Consider the following 24,269-nt stretch of genomic DNA (forward strand, 5'->3'; position numbering starts at 1 on the left):
TCTGACAGAAAAATCTTGAGCCACGTGTCATTTCTTTAGATTTTGTCAGGAAAATGGGCAATTTTTGGTATTTTTCTTCTGCTTTCTGTGCCTGAGTGGAGGTAACGTACAAATGTGATCAATGAAGTCTCGTTTTATCTCATCTCTTATGACAGAGCCTCCTCCCTGCTTTACAGTTGGCTGTAAACACTCCTCGTCATATTTCTCTCCTGATCTTCGTTGTAAATGTTGATAAAATTTATTTCAAATTTGGATTCATCACTCCATGAGATCAGCCACAAGTTCAAGTTTCGAAGGATACGCCACGCTGAGATAAGGATAAGCTTTGGGCTAATAGCTCTTGGGAATCACCTTATTGGTGCAAAAATACTATTTCATGCCTGTCAAACTATGTGATTTTTTTCTATTTTCAAATAAAGATACAATAAAGATACATTTTAAACTTGGTTCTTTGCAAAGCTGCAGCGCCTCTTCACCTCACTGTGCAACACCTTTTGTGCAATACTTTTTGTAAATAGTGCAATAGACCTCAATACTTGAAATGTGCAATTCACTTGTATTTTTATTTTTATTCCTATTTATCCCCTTCGTATATTTTATTTATATAGGTCTCTGTATTTATATATGTGTGTGTATATATATATAACTCTGTAACTCTGTAACTTCTGTCGGTGCTGTGCTTTTGGAAACCGAATTTCCCAGAGGAACCCACCCGAGGGATTAATAAAGTTTTATCTTATCTTATCTCTTATCTAAGTTGTACTTTTGCCTGTATGTGTAGACAACACTGGGTCGTACCTTGGTACAGCTTCCTATTTAAGCTTGGTAACAAAAGCTGAGAAAACTCAGTTTTGTCTTACATGTTTAATTATATCACTTCTTGCATTAGTTGCAAAATTGCCCCCCTTCCTGGATCAGAAACAAAACAATCACTAAATATTTTGAAACATGACAGTAACAGTCCTGAATTCATCTTTAACAAGATGACTAAATATAAATGTTACTCAGACAAAAATAAAGCAGTTTGGGTAATACTTGCACTGCATTTTCCACAAACCATAGAGATAACCAATCACATGTAAATGAAGATGATTTTAAGATGAAAAGTTATTTATCAGGAAATGTTTCTGTGAATAATCGATGTGATGTCCTCAAAATAACAAGTACAAATAACCTTCACAGTCCAGAGGGCAGAAAAATGTCATACTGCAACACACACACACACACACACACACACACACACACACACACACACACACACACACACAGTGTGAAGTTTCACCAACTGAAAGATAAAACAGGCACACTACAGATGAATGCATGTATGCACAATGACCCACAAGAGCAGAATACAACAACACTCAACAACAAAAGCAGCGACTGAGATGAATGTGGAGCAGGTGAAAGAGATAACACGGGTGGCAGTTATCACGCTCGCCTGTGCTGTGGCGGCCCCAGCCGAGCGGATGCACTCAGTTCCTGTTTGAACAGCGCTGGAAGCCTCTTCGTTCTCCTGCTGCAGGAAAGGTGCTCGCCACTGGTTGAAAGGAAACTTCATGCATACGAGAAGTTTTGGATGTATCACTGCAGGGGTGCAATGAATCAAAAGGCAGAGATCCATGTGTGGGAGATTAAAGTCCCAAACAGAAACACGAATATGGAAAATAGTCAAACTTCAAGCAGAGGTGGGAGGATTTGAGAGAAACGGAATCAAGATTTGGGCAGAAAAAGAGAGCCGTAAGAAAAAAGAAAACAAAAAAACAGACGCTATTGTGAGGTCTGAAAGATTACATCGCATCGATTTAATCTTTTCTTTTTTGAACATCTAAAACTGAAAAGTGATCTCAAGCCAGGGTAAAAATATTTAAGACTGCGTCTGTTTTAGTCTCTGCAAGTGGTAAAAGATGGACTTTCACTATAAAGCCAGGAACAATGACATTCATACGCACACCTATGTAATCCATTTAACCTGTAATGAAAACGTCCTGGAGTCATTCAGATCCTGACACAATCTCCTTTTATGTCCCTTTTATGTTCATTTTCACCAGCTTTACCTTCTTGCCCTCCTCTCAGGGCTTCCTGTGTCAGGGTCTCATTGTCTCATCCTGCTGTGTTTTAAGTATAACCAGTCATATGTATCCATTCTCACTTTTGTAATGATTAACATCCCTTTTTCCCTCCACCCTCCCTGCCTGTCATACATTAAGCTATTTCCAAAGGAGCATGACAGAAGAGGTAAAATGAACAAAGAAGAATTATTAACAGCTAACTGCGGCTCCACCAGATCAGTCACACTGAAAGCAAACAGAGTAGAAGGAGGTGTTGCTTGAATTTCAGCTTTAGATTCCTGTTTTGTATTTGAATTACATTTACATTATATCACATTTAAAGTTCAACAAACTCACCGGTGAAAACACTTTTCTGAAGTTCAATACATGCATGATGCTTGGTAGGTTAATTATTGTAGAAAAAAATGGTACATTTAAACAAAAGTCTGCAAACAATCTGCGTGTGGAAACATAAATTCATCTAAACGAATAAATGATTGTTTCCCAGACTGCCGTGAGACTCTGCTGGGAAAAGCACAGGACAGTTATTAGATGGTGTTTTCTTTCCTGTAGTAACCTTGCAGTTTCAATACAATATGTATAAAATCTGACAAGTGCCTGATATGCTGTAAGTAAACAGAAGTGAGAGTGGCAGCTGGATGAGAAGCTGCAGGGAGGTGGCAGCAGTGGTCAGGGTCCTCAGACTTGTTTGCAAGTTCTCTGACGCGTTATGTTTGGCAGTCAGAGCAGCGATGAGAGAGACTGCTAATCAAAGAGAATAGTTTACAACACATTTGTTTGCAGTGTGACAGCTGAAAGATTTCAGTCCTGACAGGTAAAACAAGTAGCTGAGCGAGGGCTTGCACTCCTTCGGGAAACTGTCATAAATACTGCAGCTTCAGCTCCTCATCGGCCGGCACGCCAGAGCTCTGACGCTAAGATAACACATCGTAGTTGTGAATTAACGGTGTTCGATGGTGTTAGTGACGGAGCAGCGATCGAAGTCCTGCACATCGCCACATGCTCGGCCACATTTCACATGACAAACAATCATTTGAAAGGAAGATGACAGTTGTGATGAAAGCTGTCTCTGCAAATGTCTGTTTGTGTTTGCTTGGCCTTACATCATAATGTGCTGCATGTATCGACTCAGTGACTTATTGGACTATTTGTCAAAATGTGCAACGCCCGCTGATTGTTACGCTGCAGAAAGCAGAATGTACATCTATAAATACCAAGCACGCCCCTACGAACGATGTCGTGTGTGGATTGTGTCACAAAGAGGCGACATTTTCTTTGGTTGTTGCCTTTGAATTTTATAATTGAGTTGAATGTTCGGGAAAATGAAGCGTGACTGGCAGGTGGAAAAATTCAACATATAATTAATGCTACAGCTTTGATTACATTTTGCCAGCTTGAAAAATGACATTTGCAATTACACAGTTCTGTGAGCTACGCTGCCGTCTGCTGCTGGTCCTATTGTGTTTGAATAGTTCAGCGGTGGCTTCAGAACAGGAGGTTCTGCTCCCCGACTCAGGTGGGAACCATCGGCATGGAGATCTGGGTAAAAGCTGATCTCTTTAGAGAACAATAACACCAGACGGCACTAAAACGCCAGCTTCTCATATAAATGAATATTTATCATTTTTATGCTGTAAATGCATAGTTGAGCAAAAAACACAGTCTTAATGTTTTAAATCACAGAAACACAACGAATAAATCGCGTATGTGAAGCAAAGTTAAGCTCCAACATGCTGTGGGAATAAAAAGCAACTTTTCAATCTTTCTTTCTAAAAACAGTAAGTGTGACAGAGACGGTTTCCTGCTGACAGAGGCCTGAATGAAACACACCGTGGGGTTTTCACACGTTGAGTAGGAGGATTGCTCTAAACTGACACACGGTTATTCATTGTTTATGCAGTCGGTTTAGCTCAGGTATATTACAGGTGTTCAAATCAGACACAGACACACTCAGTAAACAGAATAAGAGAAAGAAGAAAGCCGGCCGGGCTCCCAGGGAGCTGGATCTCTTAGTTGGACTGCACTGAATTAAGCTCCACTTACCTCCACATGTTTTTGGTGTATTTAGTCAGTTTTAAGTCACAGATGACTCATTTAGTCATTCTCACCTGGACTACATAACTGGAGCCACACCTGTGAACGTGACTGAGTGCTGTTATACTTACTGGACTGAGCTGTCCTGCATTCAATAGGCTGAGTGAAGACGCCTAAGCCCATCTCAGATCGGGCTGCCAGGGAGAAGACGTACAGCGTGTCTGGCTTCAGACCATCGACTGCATAGGAGCCTGCTGCATCGAAAGTGACGCGGTGCTGTGAAGAGACGAAAGAGCACCAGGTCACGAGGGCAAAAATGAAGCCAGGGCCTGATTGGTCTCAACATAATGGAGTCAGCAGACAAAGCCTGGAGCTTCTCGAGGAGGCCGAGCAGCCTACCTGCCAAGCTCCTTGTAACATTGACGAGCCGGTGCAGTAAAGAGAAGTGGAGCTCTTTTCAGCATGCTTGCCTTGTACAGTGGCCAAGCAAAGCTGTCACCTCTCCACCCACAGCTCTGCTCTCACTGTTTCAGCCCTGAATACGCTGCAGTTTGTCTCAGCTTCTCTCTCTTCACACGTACACTTTAGAAAAACAATATTGCACGAACAATAAGGTTTATGATTCGATGCAATATGTGACCAAATGATTGTAACTTTTTATTACTGCCATGACTGTTTCTCGTGTGCCTTAAATCTTTCTCAGTTACTTAATGCAGAGATTTTGGGCAACAGGCAGCTGTTCTTGGAGTTTGGTGGTTGGCATATTTTTCTTCCTGAGATAAACGCTGGTGTTGTTCAGGGCTCGTAATATGAACCTGTGTGTTTTAAGCCTGTGTCTGTGGGAAACACCCACAACTACTGAAAAACCTGTCAATGACATCATATTAGGGGAATCATAGGAGGGACTTTTTTCTTGTTTTTGTAGTGAAGGAGGTGCATCACACCACAGACAGTGTAGTTCTTGATGCACAACAGCCATCAGCTCATCCAAGCTCTGTTTTTGTAATACATCCAAATTACAGCAAAACCCCTCCAACTCCAGTAGCTTCAAAAATATGGAGACTAGGGCTGGGTTTTGATTATCGATTTATCGATTAAAATCGATTCTGGCTTGGATAACGTGATATCGATTCATTGAAATCCTGAATCGATTTTTTTATATAAATTTATTTTGGCCTGAACGTCAGAATCTCAGGTTAAACCTCACAAAATTTCAACAACCACCAAACAGCTAAAAAAGAGAGCAGGAACACGGAGTCTGCACAGAGACGTAAACACAAAGCTCGGACCCGCCGACGGATCAGGATCAGTGAGATGTGACTTTCTCACCGACGGCACGGACACGGTCGGGGCTGAAAGCCGACGGCTCGCTGATTCTGATGTTTCGGCGGCGCTTTGTGTTCACGCCCTTTTTGCGCTGATTCTGAAGCTGGAGGTTTTATCTCTCTCCAAACAACATTGACCGAACCAGCAGCCAAAGAAGATCCAAACTACGCTTCACATAAACATCGTCATGGATTCACTCTTTGATGTTTTGCTTCCACCAGGATAAAATCTCACTTCATGCACAGCTCTGTCTCTCTGTACTGAACAGTTTCTTAAAAGTTTGTTTTCTTCATTATTCGCTTGCTTGTTACGCACAAGTCTACCGTTCTTACAGCCTGTCGGCCGCTGTTTTTTCCTTTTACTTACTTCTGAAAACAAAGCCTCATTTCTGCCGTTCAACACTGAACAAATTTAAACTTTTTAAAATTATGCAAAATTGCAAAACGCTGTGTCTGTAATCAAACCTCTGTAACTTTGCTCTGCTTCACTTCAGCAGCATCAGGTAATGTTCATGTGTTGATGGTTTTTTTCTGTTTTTGATCTGCTGCAGAATATTTTTATAAATCCCAGACCAGGAAAATCACCTTCATGTTTTATCCTCAGTTACTTTGACACAGAGGCGTCGGCTGTGACGCTCACAGCTTTGATAAAGTCTCACAAGTGTCAGATTTCCTTTTATAGATATAAAAATATGGAAATGTACTGATGCATGATCTGAATTATAATAATTCTGACTGTCTGATGCAAAATTTCCCAGATTCAAATCAAATCGAATCGAATTGGGGATCAAATCGATTCGGGACCTTGTGAATCACGCAGCTCTAATGGAGACTGTGGCATAAAATCACCCAGATCTCCTCGTGGATAAATCACAGCAAGAAGTGTTCGTGATGTGATGACATTTATCAAACCTGAATAAAGTGCAGACACTTTGAACTTACTAAAAAGACATTAATGCAAATACACAGCCTGAAGCACAGCATAGCTCCTAGCCAATAAAGATTTTACAAGCAACATCTCAGTGGAAAGAAAAGATTTCTAAGGGGGTATTTACCTTGTCTGTGGGATTGTTGGCTTCCCAGTACACCAGTTCAAAGCTAATGATGGGTTCCTGGACAGGCCAAAGCCATGACAGCATGATGCGTGAGTCTAGCTCAGCCTCACCGTCAAAGTCAGACGGCTGAGCTGGAACTGCAGGAGGAAACAAAGAGATGTGTTAAGATGGAAACACAAAGTGTAAGAAAGTAGAGGAGTAAAGCAAAGCTGGGCGAGGACCTGCCCCTGCCAGGAAAATCCACATTTGTTGTTTCGAACAGGCAGGTAGGTAAAATCCTGTTGGCACATCTATTCACATCATGAATAGATGTGCCAACAACTCAGGCTCTTCCTGCACTGCTTTCATACATGTACAAAGAGTCATCGCTACATTTCCGGGTGAAATTATGCCAACAAAGTATAGAAAACCAACACCTGCCATGAACCAGTAAATTCTTGGAAGCAAGAGCTATATGTATGCAAAGAGGTTTAATATGTTCCAAGCCCTGTAACAGTAGAGTTCAACTCAAAGAAGTTAAAATTCTAGACAATGAAAAAAGTATTTAAGTTGAAATATCTTGTGTCAGCCTGTGAGAGTCCTGAACTCATTTCATTTGCAGCCCGGGTATGGCGCCATGTTTCGTCCTGTCAGGCGTAGCTCACTGTAAAAGATGCTGTCTGTGACTAAAGCACCAGCCTGTCCTTGAACATAAGGCAGGTGTAGCCTTAGCAAAGAAAATGATGCGAGCCAGAAATGAATTCTGCGCAGTTGTGCTGGTAACAGTGAGGTTTTTGCCCACATTTACCACAAGCTCAGGCTGGCTTTACCCTGCTCTTAGTGCGGGCTTGTACAAACGTCTGGGCTGCCTGACAGCAACCTGACGCTGACATCTCTTCTTATAAAAATAAATATAATGCAAATGTGATTTCGTTATTTTTTTAATCCTAAAAATCACAAGAGATTTTTCAATAGAACCAAGATTACCTCAATAACAAAACCTTTAAAAAAAAAAGAGTGCACTACTGTATCTTTCATTCATTCATAACTAGTATCACCCTGTGATGCTGGAGTCCAAAGTGACAGCAGCGTTTCAGTCCAACTGTTTTCAGAACACAACTTTGCCTCACACCAAACATTAAAAACTGACAGTTAGCAATATAAAGCACGAGTCTCTGCACAGACACGTGCAGCCTAACTCAGCTGGTCTTTAATCTTCTAGCTCTCTACTACAACGTCACTGAGATGCCGGACTGTGCCGACGTGGGAGCGGCGCAGCCAATACGGTAGCTCAGTCCATTCACTGCTAATGAGCGAGTGGGTGGCGAGTGCACTGCCTCTGGCTCCCTCTGTCCAGGGTGAAATATTCCAAGCACCACCAATGGAGCTGAAGCGGAGCATTTCCTGCTGTGTGCTACATGTGAGGAAGGAGAACTTTGGAGAATATCCCAACCTGATTTTCAAAATAAAAAAAGCCTGATGAGTGAAAATGGGTGTGATTCTTTTTTCTATATGCATCTCAATCACGAGATGCTTCATGAACTGGCACAGCCATCAAAACTGTAACGAGACCTGAAATAGAATTTTACCAAACAGCACATTATGGAACACAAATGTTGTTTAAGACAAGAGCTGAATATTAATGTGAAGAAGTGTTTAAGAGGACGTAAATGCTCGAGTTGTAACTTGCTTATGCAACAGCAGGCAGCGTTTGCTAACACGTGCACACAGTAAATGATCTGAATAACTTTCACCTCACCAATAATCTGAGCCAGGCGCACGCTGCTTATGATACATTGCTCTGCAGTGATGTAGTGAGCATGTTCTCACCTCCCTGCCTGGTTTTGATCTGTAGAGTGTCAGACGGAGGCCCATCTCCCACTGAGGTGAAGCCCAGCACCCTCAGGCTGTAGGTGATATCTGTTGCCAGGCCTGAGATGGTGGTGAAATGGCTGTCATCTGTGTTGTGCTTCTGCCAGGCGCTGAGCGGGGCATCGTGATCTGAGCTGTAGTAGACCCGATAGCCCCGGATTTGGCCATTGGGCTCTTCGGGAGGCTCCCACTGGACCAGCATGGTGCTGGAGCTCAGCATGCGTGCCTGGACATGAAGAGGTGGTGATGAGGGTGCTTGCTCACTTGTACGGGTGTCCACGATGCTGCTGGAAGGACCCCGGCCAACGTTGTTCACAGCCATGACACGAAACTCGTATTCAGAGAAGGGGCTGAGGCCACCAATGCTGTAGCGGGTTGTGGCGACACCATCTACTTCCTGGAAACCGTTCTCAGACAATTTGGCACGATACTGAATAACATAGTAGGACACAGGTTCTGGGTTGCCGGAGTCCCAAGTCAGGGTGACGCTGGTAGCCGTGGTTTCTGTCACAGTGAGGGAAGTGGGCATCTTGGGAAGAGCTGTCAGAAAGCAGAGACAGACCGAGTCAGAAAAACACGTTTCTCTACTTTCTCCATCTACATTATTCTTCCTCTCCGTCAGGAAAGTCACCCGCTGATGCCGGGTACACAGAGCTGTTCAACATTGCCAATCTAACACTTCATTATTATTCAGCTTGCTTCTGTCCTTTCCTGATCTGCACCGGGCCAGTATTATGTTGCCAAGCAGATGGGTGCATGTCCTCCTATGTAAATCCATCTATAGTCATCCAGACCTGAGCTGCAGATCATCAGAAGTGCATCTACTTAATGCAGCCACACAGCAGAGCCTGGATTTTAACAGGATATAAGATAAGTTGCATTTTCTCATAGAAGGGAGGAAAGAAATCCCATCACTGCTTTGTAGATTAAACTTATATGTGTGCGTAAAACCATAATGACTGTTACAACATGTGGACGGGCATGTTTATTAGCTGCATTCATACATAGCGCTTGTGTCAGGTGAGATGTGCCGACTGCAGTGGGTCTGCTGATTGCAGAGTTCAGCTGTCTGTGGAGATCGTAACAGCAAAATGCAGGCAGGCGGTTCATCCACAGACACAGTAAATTGTATTTGGCCTGAAACTTTAGCTGCTCCTCAGTTCTGCTTCTTCTCCTGCGGCTTTTTTTGTTTTAATCACCTCCCTGCAGAGGAGTCAATGCTAAAGTGTGGCTTCACTCAGGATTTGAACCTTGTGGTAATCTTGCTCTTTTCCTAAAACATTGTACTTTCCACACTTTATAAAATATACTATATGACTGACATGACCTGCAGACACAGGCCAGAGTTTGTGCTTCTAAGACCACTTGAATTACAATATTTTCTAGTCCTAAAATACTTCTTAAGTTATTATCTTCATTTTGTTACAGATTTGCACGAAACAAAGCATCTTCCAAAGTAGTGACGGCCAACTCAATTCAATAAATCTACTCAACCATCTAACAAATAGAAAATGGTAAAAGATCAGAGGCAAGAAATAATGAAGCTATCGTATCAAAGACTTTATTAACTATAATTATTCTCTTGCTTTGTTGTTGTCACTCAGTCAGCTCATTCTGTATCAAATGAAGTGTTATACTGAATATGAAGTTTGACAAAGAGAAATAAAAACAGCCTGGATTAGAAACACATGGTGGCAGTTGGGACTTTGAGCTCAACCCTGTGAATCTGTGAGCTGGTCCAAAGCAGAGCAGCGGGGTGCAGAAAAGCTCACGGGTTGCCTTTTGGGATGAAACCAGTGCAACCACAGGCTTTTAGCTCTGCTGCTCCAGTCCTGACATCTGCCTCATTTTCATGCAATGCAGCCAAGCTCTTCTTCTTCTTTACAAGCGCATGAACCCCAGCAGGCTGGGACAGGATCAAGCCGTTGCTCCTCATGCAGTTCCCATCATCTGTTGCCACAATATCTGATACAGTTTCCTCTGAAAAACAAGCTCTAAGAGCTTCAGTTTATGAAAAGCAAATAAAAGTAAAAGCACAGCTTTTTAAAAATGAGATCTGCTGATGAGATCTGTCTGTCACCTCGAGTGCTTGAAAATGATTTCTGACTGCTATCTGGAGACATTTTCCTAACGTCTGTTTCTACTGTATGGCTTCAGTGTGTCATGTGGGGCTGCTGCTCTCATTTTTTCTTTTTAAAACAAATATTGTTTTAATGCAGAAAGTAGTTTCTACTGTGATGTGTACAACAATCCCTCCTGTGCACTTTTCTCATGCTACTGTTTGTATATTTTCACCAACACTGCAAATTCACAGCTTTCACCTGGTTTCAACAGGAAAACCAGACTAGGAGAGCCTTGAGGCCCCTGGAGCCACTGTTACAGGAACACAGCTACGGAGGAAGTGGCAAATTTTACTGACACAAGTGATCCAAACAAAAGCCAATTTATTATTTTTAAAGAAAAGTCCTATCAGAGCAGCAGAGGTACGAGTGTGACCATTTATGTAAAGACAGATTCACGGCACAGTACCTACACTGGACTTTCAGCCAGGGCACTGGGGTTTATATAAGATGTGGAAACATTGGCTTAATATTTTTTTCTGTTTATTAGTTTCTATTTGGCTAGAAGTGGAAAGAAAACCCATTTTTAAAAAGGCAGGATTAGGAAAGAATAATGATTTAGTTTAAATGCTAAAATCATTATTATCTAACTGTTGCGCATATTAAAGAGCTCTTTGGCACATAGCCTGAAATCAAACTTCTCCCACACACAACCAGCTGCTGCTTCATATTTTTGTTCATCAAACTGTATATAAAATAGGACCGGGATCTGAAAAGTGCAGCTAATGCGGCAGGGACTGAAACCTGTTTGATCTTATTAGCAGGGTGCATCTCCTCTGCCAAAACAAGCCAAACTGTACGTGTCTATCAGAAAATGATCCCATTGTTCACCTCATTTATAATCTCAGCAAACACTGCAGATGAGTTTATGTCCCAGCTGTTAGTCCAGACCTTCCCAAAGTGTGGGGCCCCATTGCAGGGGGGGGGGGGGGGACAAACAAAACGCTTGGACACTGCTAGCACGGGGCGCCCACACAAACGCAGAGCAGGAGATGAAGCATCGCTGAATATGTTTCCAAACCAACTTCATTCTGAGCCAAAGACTAGAAAATATGGTGAAGCTTCACCTGCACAGGTGCCGAGGTAAGTCTCCCTGCAGGATTGGTTTCCCCTGCGTCGGGAGCAGCGCTGGGCTGTTTAGATCACGGACAAACAGGATCCCACATTCGTGATTTTTTGTGAACATTTTTCTTGTAAAACGAAGGGGGCCCAGCAAAAAAAGTTTGGGAACCACTGTGTTAGTCTAAGATATCACTGAATACTTTTATAGAAAAAGTGTGTGTGTGTGTGTGTGTGTGTGTGCGTGCGTGCGTGCGTGCGTGCTGACAGAAGGACAGCAGCAACTCAAATAACCACTTGTATGCAAAACACAGACCTTGAATCAGATACAGCAGCAGAGAACTGCACTGCGTGCCCAACACAGTACTTTCATTTAGCCTAAAAGTAGCCAAAATGAAAGTAAAGAAATACTGATGGACACAAACCCCTCAGCCTCCTCGTAGATACACCTCCCCTCAGCCTCCTCTGGTATTACTGTATTATTGCTGCTTCGTTCTTGAGTGATCGCATTCAGATGATTTTTAGAAAAGCCAAGTTCTGACCTTGAGGTTGAAGTCACCAAGATTCAAAGATTCATCAGAGGTTTTAGTTCTTGCATTAACTAGATTTTCAGAAAAGTTGACCTCCGACTTCTGACCTTGAGATCAAGGTTACAGGAATTTGAACTCACCTGAGATTTTTAGTAGATGCACCTATCATATCAGTTTCACCCAGGTGACTTCACAAGATTTTCATAAAACTTGAAGTCAACATCAAGGTCACAGATTCAAACTCGTCCAATATTTCACACCTATAGTATCAAGTTGAAAGTTCACACACTTGGGTGTCCACACTGCCTGCTCCCAGCTGCCCACCCGGGTGGTGACGATAAAAACAGTGTTTTACTGCTGAGGGATAAAGACCCACAATGAATCAGTTAGTGGAAGAAAAGGAAAAGCAAATACAAAACACAAAGGTCCAAAAGCAAACCACATGATAAAGCAGTGACTTTCATACTAACATAGACTTTCTACATATCTAAGTGTCCCTTCTGATTGGATTACAAGATTTGCAAGACATTTAATGTGAGATTCCTACTTGAGCAGTGTAGAAAACAATGAGCCTGCTGTAACAAAATATGTCAACGTCTACTATCATAAAGTTTATTATAAACTGTAGAAAATGTCCTATATCTAAACTAAAACTGGTTCTACCAAAAACTAAAATGACCTGATTTGACCTGCGATAACTAAAGATTACAGCTGCAGAGCTACGAGCTCCTGTTTTCTCAATATAACAAAGATACTAGGAGCACATTTCTGCTGCTGTTGCTTTTTCTTCAGCTGATCGTCCTGTATGAAAGCTTTCTATGTGTTAGTCCACTCACACCGCTGCTCCTGTCAGTCAGACATCATCAATAACACAATACATCCAGAATCTAAAGCAACACAAATCCTGACGTAAGAAGGATTTTGTTGCTCGAACAAGAATAAATGTATCTTCATTTTTTATTAGAGTACCACCTCGACTATATGGACACTGTAATTGAAAAATGGCACTTGACTTTATGTTATGTTAATATATTCTGCTTTTTGCTGAGGCTATTACACACAGGATTGGGGATTTGCTTTGTTAATGAACACTAAATGACATGCAGGTTTTGCACTGCAGCGTCTTTCCAAGCTGTCCAAACATGTTCAAATATTGATATTATTTGTTGTGTCAGAGAGTGCATGTAAGGAGCTTTATGCATACTTTATTTGACCCCACTGCTGCTGCCTCAGTGGGGCTGGGCAAAGCCATCCTTATCAAAGGCTCAGTATTGTCCAAAGCCAAATTCATTGATCTGCATTTGCATTACCAAGGCACAGCGATGTGCTACGAAGACAACAATTCTCTCTTAAATAGTGACAGCGTCTACATTTGGAGTTGGTTGTTAGCCAGGTGAACATGCATCGTATTTTCTTCTCCCCTATTTCTCCTTTATCTTGCTGGTTAGGTTTAGGAAGGTAAACTTTGTTATACTAAGAAAAAGGTCAGTGTTTGGTTTAAAACATGCTCCACTCCAGCCCTGCAGCAGAAAAACTGACTTTTTTGGTCCTTTAAAGGCACCATATGCGACAAGATCTGAAATCTGGTGCACGTATTCCAGGTTTAATGATGACTGATGACATTTGCGCACCTCCTTCACGTGTGATCACATCAGCAAGTTAAATAGGGCCTAAAGTATGCGCTGCAAAAACATCTAAGAGGCTGTTGGATGATGACCAGGAGCTTCATGAAGCCAGCGCAAATTACGCCAGGCAGAACTGCACAATCGGACCAATTAATTTTTCTCCACTGTTCACCGGGATCATATCACACGCCATCCCACCCCCACAAAGGTGAGTGTTTCTTACCCTTGACTGTGATCTGAGCTGTAGTCTCGATCATGCCCAGGGAGGATATGGCCACACAGGTGTAATTGGCAGATTGGCGGATGTTGGTGAGCTCCAGAACATTGCGGCCAATGGGCATCTCATCCTCCCGGGTCAGCTCCACTTCACCACTTATCCACTTGACGTAAGGCATGGGAGCGCCGACTGCGACGCAGGTCAGGTTGACGCTGCCTCCGGGCATCACCTCATGATTGGTGGGGGGGATGGAGAAACGGGGCGGCACACGGCGAACTGTGGGAGTACAGAGGAGCAGAGTGAGAGGGGACAAAGGAGAGGGGTGGGGTGTAGGGACCACTGGACTGATTCAGTGTTTGACTGGGTTGGCTTTTACTGTGCACCGTAGACCAGTGTGAACTGGTCAATGAGCCTGGTGGAGTTTTACAGTTTGTGTCTGTTTTATGCTTTTAAAATGTTGAGTCATCTTAAAGCCAATTTCTGGTCAGGAATTTCCCTCCAACCAGCTTCGCATGAGATGATCAACATGTTGTATTAAAATAATTAATACATTATTAAAATTACTGAATAAAAAACTGGAAATTATGAAAACTATGGCTGAGATTAAATTATTAAATTAATAAATTGCTGAACATAATGGGCACATAAATGAAATAGCTAGCTAACGTTTTAAATAAAACAATGTAAATCATCAATTAATGTATATTGTAAGGTCTTGTTGCCATGGTTACTAATATGTCACATGTTAAATGAATTATTTTGGCAAAACTTTTTTTATTTAACCTTCTGTGCCAATGAAGAGCATTTCATTTAAACACCAGCGATTAGCAGTGAGCCATCCATGGTAAATACCAACGATCGATGTTAAAATATCGATTCAGTCTTTTATGTTCTAGAATCGATTCTCACATTAAAATATCGATATTTTAGTCATTTGGGGTAAATCTGTAGTTTATCATTAACAGGAACACAGTGGAAAGAAACTATCATTGGGAGGAGGAGGAGAAGGTGCTAGGGCGAGACAGACGTCTCAGGGAGTCCTTTAGTGCTGCAGGCAGGGTGTTCAAATAGCACAACTTCAGGTTTTTTATTTCTATATGATAATTCTGCGTTATTAAGTGATAAGAACAAGTAATCTGATGTCCTGTAATCATTATGATGCTATAATTTGAGATACAATAAAACATTAAGGTTTTGTACCAGTATCAGATCAGTATCATCGATACCAACACTAACGCCACACTGATGGAGGTCTGTGGACTGTGAACCTAAAACTGGGACTGCGTGTGATAGCTCACACTTGGAGAGGTTTTCATTTGCCAGAAATATCTGACTGAATCATTAAACTGCTGTGTCATGTGCAGAAATGTGTGCTTTGGAGAGCCATCTATTGATTATACTGAGTAGCAGGTTCTGCATAATCTCAAGCAGTGGAAGCTGCAAACACAGCTTTAAGTGGGCTTTAAGAAATTCAGTTTCCTTTATTTGCTGTGTGAGTGGGAGAAGGAAGGTTAACACAGGGCTGACGTGTCAGACATGAGAGAGTTTCAACCCTGCTAACAGTAACCACATTTCTCCAAAATATAATGGTTGTGACTGTGACTGTGGTTAAGTGGTGCAGTTGCTAAAACCAGTAGACGAACTGGTTTAATACATACGCTAATAGTTTTGGATGGTTGATCCAGTTTAAAACAAATATACACATTTAAACTGAGAGGTGTTGTTAAAGAAAGGACGTCCTTGTATCCAGTGTGCTACGGGCCAGATGAAGAAATATTGGGAATCACCGCCGTAGGGCGCCACGTTCACCGAGAAACTGGGTAAAATGAGAAGCTGTGTCTAAAGCATGTAACTGGATTTCTCTGGAAAATCTGGGGTTTCCTGCTGGGCTGCAGGGATTAAATTGCACCTGGAGTCTAATGCGCGGCAAGGCGGTAGAGTTTCCATCGTGTCGTGATGCTAAGGCACAAAGTGTGCTGGAGCGAACGTGGGATAAAGATTCTCCTCCAATGTTAGCTCTCATCCCTGGAAATCTCCCCAAAGTGTTTGGATCTACTTCCTCATTACACAATGTCTGAATTAGTGCAACAGTCCTGTGTGCACATCAAGTCAAATGCAGACAGCTCTGTTGCATAAATGAAGTCCTTGCTCTTGACTTAGGCGAGTACACAGTCACGAAAATCTGACTCACAAAGTGTAATTTAAGCCCTGAGCCAGCGTGTTGGTGTGAGAAGCTTACAGTGTGGATCAGAGGCTTTTCTGGGGTTTCATTGTGGTTTAACTAAAGAAGAGGAAGCGCAGGGTTACACATTCTAGCCCTCACTGTAAAAAAATCTGATGTAACAGGAGAAGCGGTGAAGTTAGAAACTCGGAGTTTTCTTCGTTTGCACATAGTGTTGCTGATCAATGACTGACAGCATCCAGAGTGCTGGAGAGCATGCGTGGGCTAAATGTTACTGTGGTGCAAGAGATAATGCAGCATTCTGGGTGCTGCTCATACAAGAACAGCATTGTTTGCTGACATGGTAAGCTGCAGGCTCAGAAATGCAGATGGCTGGCATTAAGACAGCTTCCCAAGGAGAAAACTAATGTGGAGGAGGAAGAAGAGAGGAGACAGGGCAAGCAAAAGGAGGAGGAAGAGTAGGCGGAGGATTCAGGGGCTGCGAGCTCAGTTAGGTCAATTCTCTTACTGCTGCTAATCACGTATTTTATTTTGGAGGATTTGATTAAAGGTACAAAAAGGTCAAATGAGAGTAAAAATACTTTTAGGGCTGGAACCGCTATTCATCACTGACAATAACTCAAAGTTACTTCAGACCAGTGATTCTAGCTTTACAAAGATCAACAACATGCTGAGCTGACGTTTTAATGTCAATGTTGTGACGTATTTTTTGCACTTGTGTTTAATCTGCAGGAACGGACTTTTCAGAGCGAATTTACCCTAAAATATTGAAGGAAGCTGCATCTCTCCCGCCAGGCTTTTACAGCATATGTGACAGTCTTGTAATGGAGGTAGTAAATTTTCAATAAGTGCACAGGAAAAGTCAGGCCTTGATTTCCCAACTGACCTTCCAACACACACACACACACACACTTCACACAGGTGGCGCTTCCTGCTAATGTGGGAAGTGTTTCCTGCCAACTTTGTTTATCACGCTAAACGATTTAAAATCCAGACTGACTGAGATAACATCAGATAAACTTTTAATTTTACTCACAGCTGAGTGACAGAAATACGAGGCCGAAACCTGTAAAATTTGATTGCCAACTGTGATCTGTGTGTGTGCATGTGTGTGGCAGTAAAATCAAAACACTACAGCCAGCAGCACATCAGCGATCACAGTGACAGACACCATATCACTGTCATCATTACCTGATTCAACTCTTACCAAGACAGAGGGGGGGTAGGCAGAGCTCTACAACAGGGCATGTTAGCTTCAGCTGGCCAGCATTCACCAGCACTGAACTGTTGTTATTGTGTACACAGGGTGTTTGACCCTACAGACCGCTGCAAACATTTCAGTTTTACATGACATGAATGTGGTGTACAAAGTTAGAAAATGTAAGAACACAGCAGGCGTCGTAGGAGGTTATTATATTTGTTCTTTTTATCCGTTCACAGGTGTTCAGAAGTTTGCAGGAGCTGCATTACATACGATTAAGTCCATATTACTTCAGTGAACCCACCCAATGCTTAATATCAACACGGTGCTAAGATTAACTCACTCGTGCAATTTGTGAGTAAAGTTCTGATCGAAATACTGCAGTTATTTTATATTTTGACATATATACCTGCAGCTGACATGACATGAAGTTTTTTATTTCTTAGTTTAGTTTCTTGGTTTTGTAAAGTCCTACACAAGTCATCAAGTCAACCGATGCATTATTATTTTTGGTTATATTACCAGTTTCACAGGAAACAAACAAACAAACAACTAGCATGCTCCTGTCATCTGTCCAATAATGGGATACAGAGAAACTCACTGTCGAATATTGCATTTAATCTCCTGCCATGTTTATGACGTATGAGTTACACTTGATTTATGGCAGATTTGGGAAATTCTTTAGAGTAACGAGCCAGAAATGTTTATGTAAATCTTTTAGCATAGCAGCCCGATAGCAGCTTTTGGGAATCAGTCCATAAATATTCAAAAGCCTTACCTGATTTGACTCGATCGTGGTTATGTTTTGAACACTTCCAGATGGTTTGCAGGGTGGCTGCTATTTTTAGATCCCTGGAAGTCTGTTTCTTACCACCTGCACTTTCCGATTTTATCATCTCAAACTTGTTGAAATCACACATTAACTTCTGCCTCAAACTAACTCGCAGCTTTTGTGAAGAGGTGGTTAGCTTACTGGTTGAGCCTCACGGCTGAAATTCAGCGACCGGGCGTGAGTCCGAGCTGTGGCTCTCTCCCCCTCTTTCCTGTTTCCCACGGCTGAACCGTGAAATAAAAGCAAAACGTCCAAAAAACTTCAAAAAAACAAAACAAAAACACTTCATGTGAAGGATCTTTGTTGGTAATAAAGAAGAACAAAAAACAGACATGAAAAGTTTGGGGAACACAATTCACACGTCTACTCACTAGATTTGTAAACTTTGTAAGAGGAAGAGTCACCAGCGTGGAGAGACATACAAACAGAAGCTGCACTGGATGCTTATGTATGTCAGATTATTTTGAGCAGAGACAAATTTATATTTTTAATTTTGTTTTGTTCGAGCCAATTCCCAGAACTTTTTGCTGCAGTTTGTGTTTTTCCTTCGTGTTCTTTAGCTCCTGCTGTGGTGTTCCTCAGGCACATCCAGCCCAGGCAGGATGTATGATTCCTCCCGGCTTTCTTCTAGCTGTACGTGCCGGGAATAACTCGATAGTGAGGAGTCTAGCAGGTAATCAGATACACCTGACCCACGTGATCTGACCTGCCAGTGTGGAGGAGCAGCACTTCTAAGATCAGCTTCTTCAATAATTCTGAGCTCCACAAGCCAAGAGTGAACCGAAAACTCATTTCCAAGACTCGTATCCAGAATCTCATTTTTTTGCTTATGATCAGAAGTCAAGGCTAAAACAAGCTGGACTATGTGCTTGAAGAGTTATTCAGCTTGTTTTTCATGCAACATCCACAAAACTGTTACTGTGAATGCAGGTTTTTATGTTTTGTTTAGTTTTTGTTCGTCATCTCCGTCTTAAATAATGGTCAGGTATAAAAATAATCCCCAACACTCACATTAAAATCGATGTTTCCTATCTAGTCGACTTTGTTGGGGCTTCTAAAAGCATCGTCCTGCAGCACAACGTGGAGGATTTATATTTGTGCTAATCAGAGCTTTTTCATATGTGAATGTCTGACATGTGATGTGACATCAGTGCCGTCCGACTGGTCTCAGCTCAGAAATACTGCAGTGAGCTGGTGTCTGAAACACACACGTAGAAAACAGGTGTGGAAAACATCCTGAGCTGATTCTCCCAGAACGGCCTTCAGTCCTGTCAGCGAGGCAGAATTGGCTGTAACAAGTAAATGCTAGTGTTTTAGAGTACTCAGATTACTTTATTTTAATAGGGTAACATAATAACTTATCAGTTACCAATTACAACGTCATGGTTTTAGGGACCCGTTTGTTTGATTTTTTACTAGATTATTATTGTTAATATTATTAATGGTAGTATCAGTATCGATTCTTAATTTATTATTATTATATTATATATTATTATATATATTTAGTGTCTATCAGTTGCCATAAACCATGTTACAGCCAATCAGGACAGTGTGCTAAATTCTGCTGATATACTTTTAACATTTGCAAGCAAAATTAAGTTGTTATTGCTGAACATCAGTAATAACTCACAGCAGTAACTCAGCAGCCTGAGCTAATGTTAATAGTAAATTTGTTAAAGTGAGTGACTGAGCAGGTCGACCTACAGGGCTGAGGGAGAGCGGGCTGTACTGCCATGATTTTAGGCCTTTCTAAATCAAAGTTTGATGCTTCCCAGTACTGCAGGGTAACAGGTTCATTATTAATAGCCATAGTTTTCAAGGTTCAAGGTTCAAGGTTCTTTATTTGTCACATGCATAGTTATACAAGTATAACACACAGTGAAATTTTGTAATGTTTTGTTTGTTTTGTAATGCAACGCGTTACTTCTATCATATTAGTGGGGGTCATACCATGTTCTCCTGCACTGCTTGTTACTCATATCACTGAGGATCGTTTGTCAGGCCTCCTTGATGGGACCGGGTGACGGATAACAGAAATCTAACCATACAGTGCATTTTACGCCTGCATGGTACTTCATCAAACTAATTCGTTTGCACTTGTCATATGAATGTTTGATTCAAGACATTTAAAACTGACGTGTTTGCGTTCAATACTTAGCAAAACTGTGAGACGGGTGCATGCTGGCCAGAACTGTGAAAATCATCATATTCTTATGTTAGTCAATTAAAAAGTCACCCATGGACATGGAGGATGGTCACACTACGATGACAGTTATCAACTCTGCAGTTAAACATGATGGTGTTACTGCAACATTTAATCTGGATGATGGCCTGATGGTGGATGTAGGTACTGAGTGAAACTGAAATCAAACTTAGTAGCCAAGATAACTTTGAATAGTAAGAGATACATGTTAAGACCAACAAGAGTTAAAATGCAGACAGACTCGTTTTTTTACTGGCATGCCAGAGAAAAGAGACGAGAGAAAGAAGGGAAAGGGAAGGAGAAGGGAGGAGGGATAATTGAGGCAAACTTCTGAAGCCAAGCCCGAATAAAGAAAAAGCTACAGTTGTAGAAGAAGCTAAGATGGATGCGATGAATGGGGAAGCGAACATCTGTGTGCACGGTGAGGGTGTGCATGCAGCAGCACAGGTGTAGAGGCAGCAGCAGCATGCTTGCTCGTGAAGAAATGAATGGGAGAAAGGACTTTTATACTAACTGGCATCTCTTTTCCCTTTAACTGGACCAACAGGAGCTCAGCTTTAAGTTTAATGTTCACTGTATCATTTTTTCCTTAATTTTACATTAATAAGCCAAACTTTCCTTCAAGTGAACTGCAGGTTATAACACAGTATGCTGCCATTTGTTTAGAGATTCTGGCTGTTTTTCAGTTTTGTGTAAAATATTAAACTTTGTAGAAGTGACTTTGCAGCCCAAAATCTGTTACGGGGTGTTTGCTTTATCAGCTCACTAGAAAATAAAGATGCTGGTACAATTATGTACTGCAACAGTTCGAATTTTTAAAAAATCAATAGGACATGATAACTATAATAATATGTTGCTGTAATCCCTGTAATCTACTAACTGATGTCACTTCTGACAAAATGAGAAAACAACAAACACCGTTAGTGTGAGAGAGGGTCCATGTTTGGGTTTCACATATTTGGATTCATAGAAATCAAGAAATGTTTGAAACATAACAGCAGTGCAGCTGAAAACACAAATGAAGCTACACAGATTTCTGTGAGGCCTTTTAATCTGCATGGTTTGTGATCAAAGTAAAGAAAGACTTTGATTACTGCACAATGTTCGTGTTGGCTGATCAGTGTCTGCTGGGGCTCACCTCCTCCTTATAGTGTTTGCAGTATTAGTGAAATATTTATTTTTTTTAAGGACATTAGATGACAAATTATCTGGTTTGCTGTGTAGCGCAAATTTTCCACGACTTTGCTTCTATTTTGGTGAGTAAAGTTCAAATATTTTATTAGTCTGTTACTTAACACTAATTAGCAGCTCTGTGTAGGTGTGTTGTCCATATACAGCCTATGAAAGTTGCGAGCGCTAGCTCATAGCTTAGCACTCCAGTCTCATTTATGATAACCTCTGGCTCCAAAAACCCAACACTGGTCATGGGTACACTGCTAAGGCCTCAATATGTTGGTGACCGTCTGCAAACAGAAAATTGCAATGGAAAAATGTGTTGTTGTTGTTGTTGTTGTTGTTGTTGTGGCACTTGCTTGTGTGAAACTAGTCACAGGTGGTCTATGGTACCAAAAACCTCCTTCTGGTTGTTCTGGTCGCTAGTAGGAAGCTGTACTTGGCGTTAGCTTCCATGAAAAATACTTGTCTGCCAAGTAACACTGAAACTGCGAAAACTGCAGCTCAAACTGGAAACAGAGAAGCTTTTTCAGACTTCCACTGCGGGGCACCCTGCTAGCAACCAAAACAATCAAAGAGCTTTTTGGTGCAGCCCTCTCGCTGCAGCTGATTTCAGCCAGCTGTCCAAAAACCATTTCCCCTGCGACCAGATGTTGCTGATGTATCCAAAGGATTTCATGGACTTGTTGCATCACGACACATTTACTGTTGTTGTTCTCGCACAGTTTGCTTTTTTTTATAGGACTCACATTTAATACATTTTGATGATAACCGGGTTTGACTGGATTGCATTTCTCTTTTTAAATGAGAACTCACTGCAAAAAAGCTTTTTCAGAATCATATAAACACTATTAATTGTTCCAGTCTTCTCATCTATTTACTTTTATTGCTTCTTTAATTTTAAATGTGTCACTTCACCTTGGAAAGTAATCTGTCAGGATTAAATTTAACTTCCCCTTTTTGAACAATCAAGAATAACACAGTTGGTCAAATTAGCTAAATAATGTTATGGAGATTTAAAACTAAGTGCAGCATCGATCGGCACCATTCACTGACCTCAGATATAAAGACAAGGGAAACAAGCGGCACTACAAGGCTGTAAATTCACATATCAGACACAAACACTGGGGCTAGAGCTGCAATTCTCTCCTCTAGTAGTTCACTTCCACTTCTGAGCTCCTCCACATTCTGCTATTAATGATCCAGCAGTAAGAGTCTTGGAAAAAGCTGTAAACATGTCTGAGGCTATCTTTTCTTTCTTTCTTGCAGAGTGTAGTTCTGTAGCAGACGAGAGGAGAGAATGGTGAAAGCAGTGTGAGCTCAGAGCCTGCCGCTCAGCCTAATGATGGTCAGGCAGCAGATGAGAGCTGGGATGAGCCATGCCTTTGAATTAGCCACGACAACAAAAACATGATCAGCATGCTGGAGAGGACCTCATGAGACTGATGCAACATTTTGTGAAGTGAGCACAAACTCTGAAACCAGAGATGTTATGCAAACACTCTGCTCCATTTTAACCAGGAAAGTTGTGAGGCGTGTGAGACTGGCACTACATGTGTCATCATCGTGTCACTGCCCTGAAAAACAGCTTTATAAGAAGGGCAAAAATCTTGCACGACAGTTAGGCTGTTAAGAAGGTTTGTCAAAGAGTAACCAGGCTAACAACTGATTTGCTGACAGATGTTCTAAGCTATGATATCCATGAGCCTGATTTAAGGTAGACTGTTGGGTTACTCAGAAAAGATCAGCTTCATTTTCCAAAGTTTTTGGTCGTAGAAAATCATTTGCAACTGTGGAGCTGGTCTGTTTAAATGTAAATATTCATGATCCCGTCGAGCTTCTTGTCCACAGTCAAAAATCTAACATTAATAATAATAATAATAATAATAATAATGTGTTTTGGACCTGTGTATGGAAACACATTACACTTACAGGAGCTGTTGGGCTATGAAGCCCACTGCCTGGATGACTTTTACACACAATGTGGATTCAGTGACCCCACTTTACGTGTCCTGCCACTGCATGGCTGATTTGCTTTGGTTCCTAAACACTTCCTCTTTGGCATATCTAAAGGGAAGAAACTTCACAAACTGATTTGCTGGATTGATGGCTTCCTTTACAGTAACATGCTCAAGTTCAGCGAGCTCTTTAGAACAGCCCATTCTTCTACAGCGTTTCTACACGCAGACGGCGCAGATAAGTGCTTCTTGTTTTAAACACATGCTGTTGTTCTAATCAGGCATTAGATCATAATTATCTTCCCTTTCCTGCAAGTTCACCAGGACAAATTTGAAATCTTTATTCCCAATTTGCTGTGGTGTACAGGTTTGTTGCCTTTGTAGAAAATACAGCAGCTCCCTAGACGCCTTACAACACCAACTCAGTGCCACGTCCTCAGTGTGATCCTTTCCTGGTGGGAAATTCACTTTTTAATAATGTGCATTTATGACATTTAAAGTAAGACATGCTCATTTCACATTTTTTAATGAAGCAGGGTGCATAGAGCAGGATGTGATGCGGCTCATATATTAAAGCAGGGTGGGGTGGGTTGAACATCAGTGGAGGTGAGGGGCAGGGTGGTTGCACTGTAGGGTTGGGGTCCTGAGAGAGGCCGGGACGGGCCTGAGGCGCCAAGCGAGATGCAGGCGCGGCACGGCTCCAGTCTGCCAGGCCTTGGCTTTAAGAGGGTAAAGAGTGAAAGAACCAACCTTCCCGTTGATCTGAGTGGTGAGATTTGGATTGGTTTTTTTGGATGGCGGGGTGCAATGGCGATGGAGGGATTTAAGATAAAGT

At 41.7% G+C, this 24,269-nt stretch overlaps 1 protein-coding gene across 27 annotated transcripts in view; it reads right to left on the reverse strand.

The window, feature by feature from the left end:
- The window catches only part of ptprfa (protein tyrosine phosphatase receptor type Fa), a 361,887-nt gene that overhangs the window by 107,015 nt on the left and 230,603 nt on the right, over positions 1 to 24,269 (reverse strand). For 16 of the 27 annotated variants that reach the window (XM_026143460.1, XM_026143465.1, XM_026143472.1 and 13 more), the window contains 5 exons: positions 24,185 to 24,196; positions 13,892 to 14,161; positions 8,293 to 8,874; positions 6,484 to 6,620; positions 4,235 to 4,379 (listed from right to left, as the gene is read on the reverse strand). In XM_026143460.1, coding sequence (XP_025999245.1) covers positions 4,235 to 4,379; positions 6,484 to 6,620; positions 8,293 to 8,874; positions 13,892 to 14,161; positions 24,185 to 24,196 — 1,146 coding nt within the window. The remainder of the gene's footprint in view (positions 1 to 4,234; positions 4,380 to 6,483; positions 6,621 to 8,292; positions 8,875 to 13,891; positions 14,162 to 24,184; positions 24,197 to 24,269) is intronic. The other 11 variants (XM_026143474.1, XM_026143473.1, XM_026143466.1 and 8 more) reach the window with 1 other exon arrangement.

The sequence above is a fragment of the Astatotilapia calliptera genome, chromosome 15 (assembly GCF_900246225.1).
Source record: "Astatotilapia calliptera chromosome 15, fAstCal1.2, whole genome shotgun sequence".
NCBI classification, from domain to species: Eukaryota; Metazoa; Chordata; class Actinopteri; order Cichliformes; family Cichlidae; genus Astatotilapia; species Astatotilapia calliptera.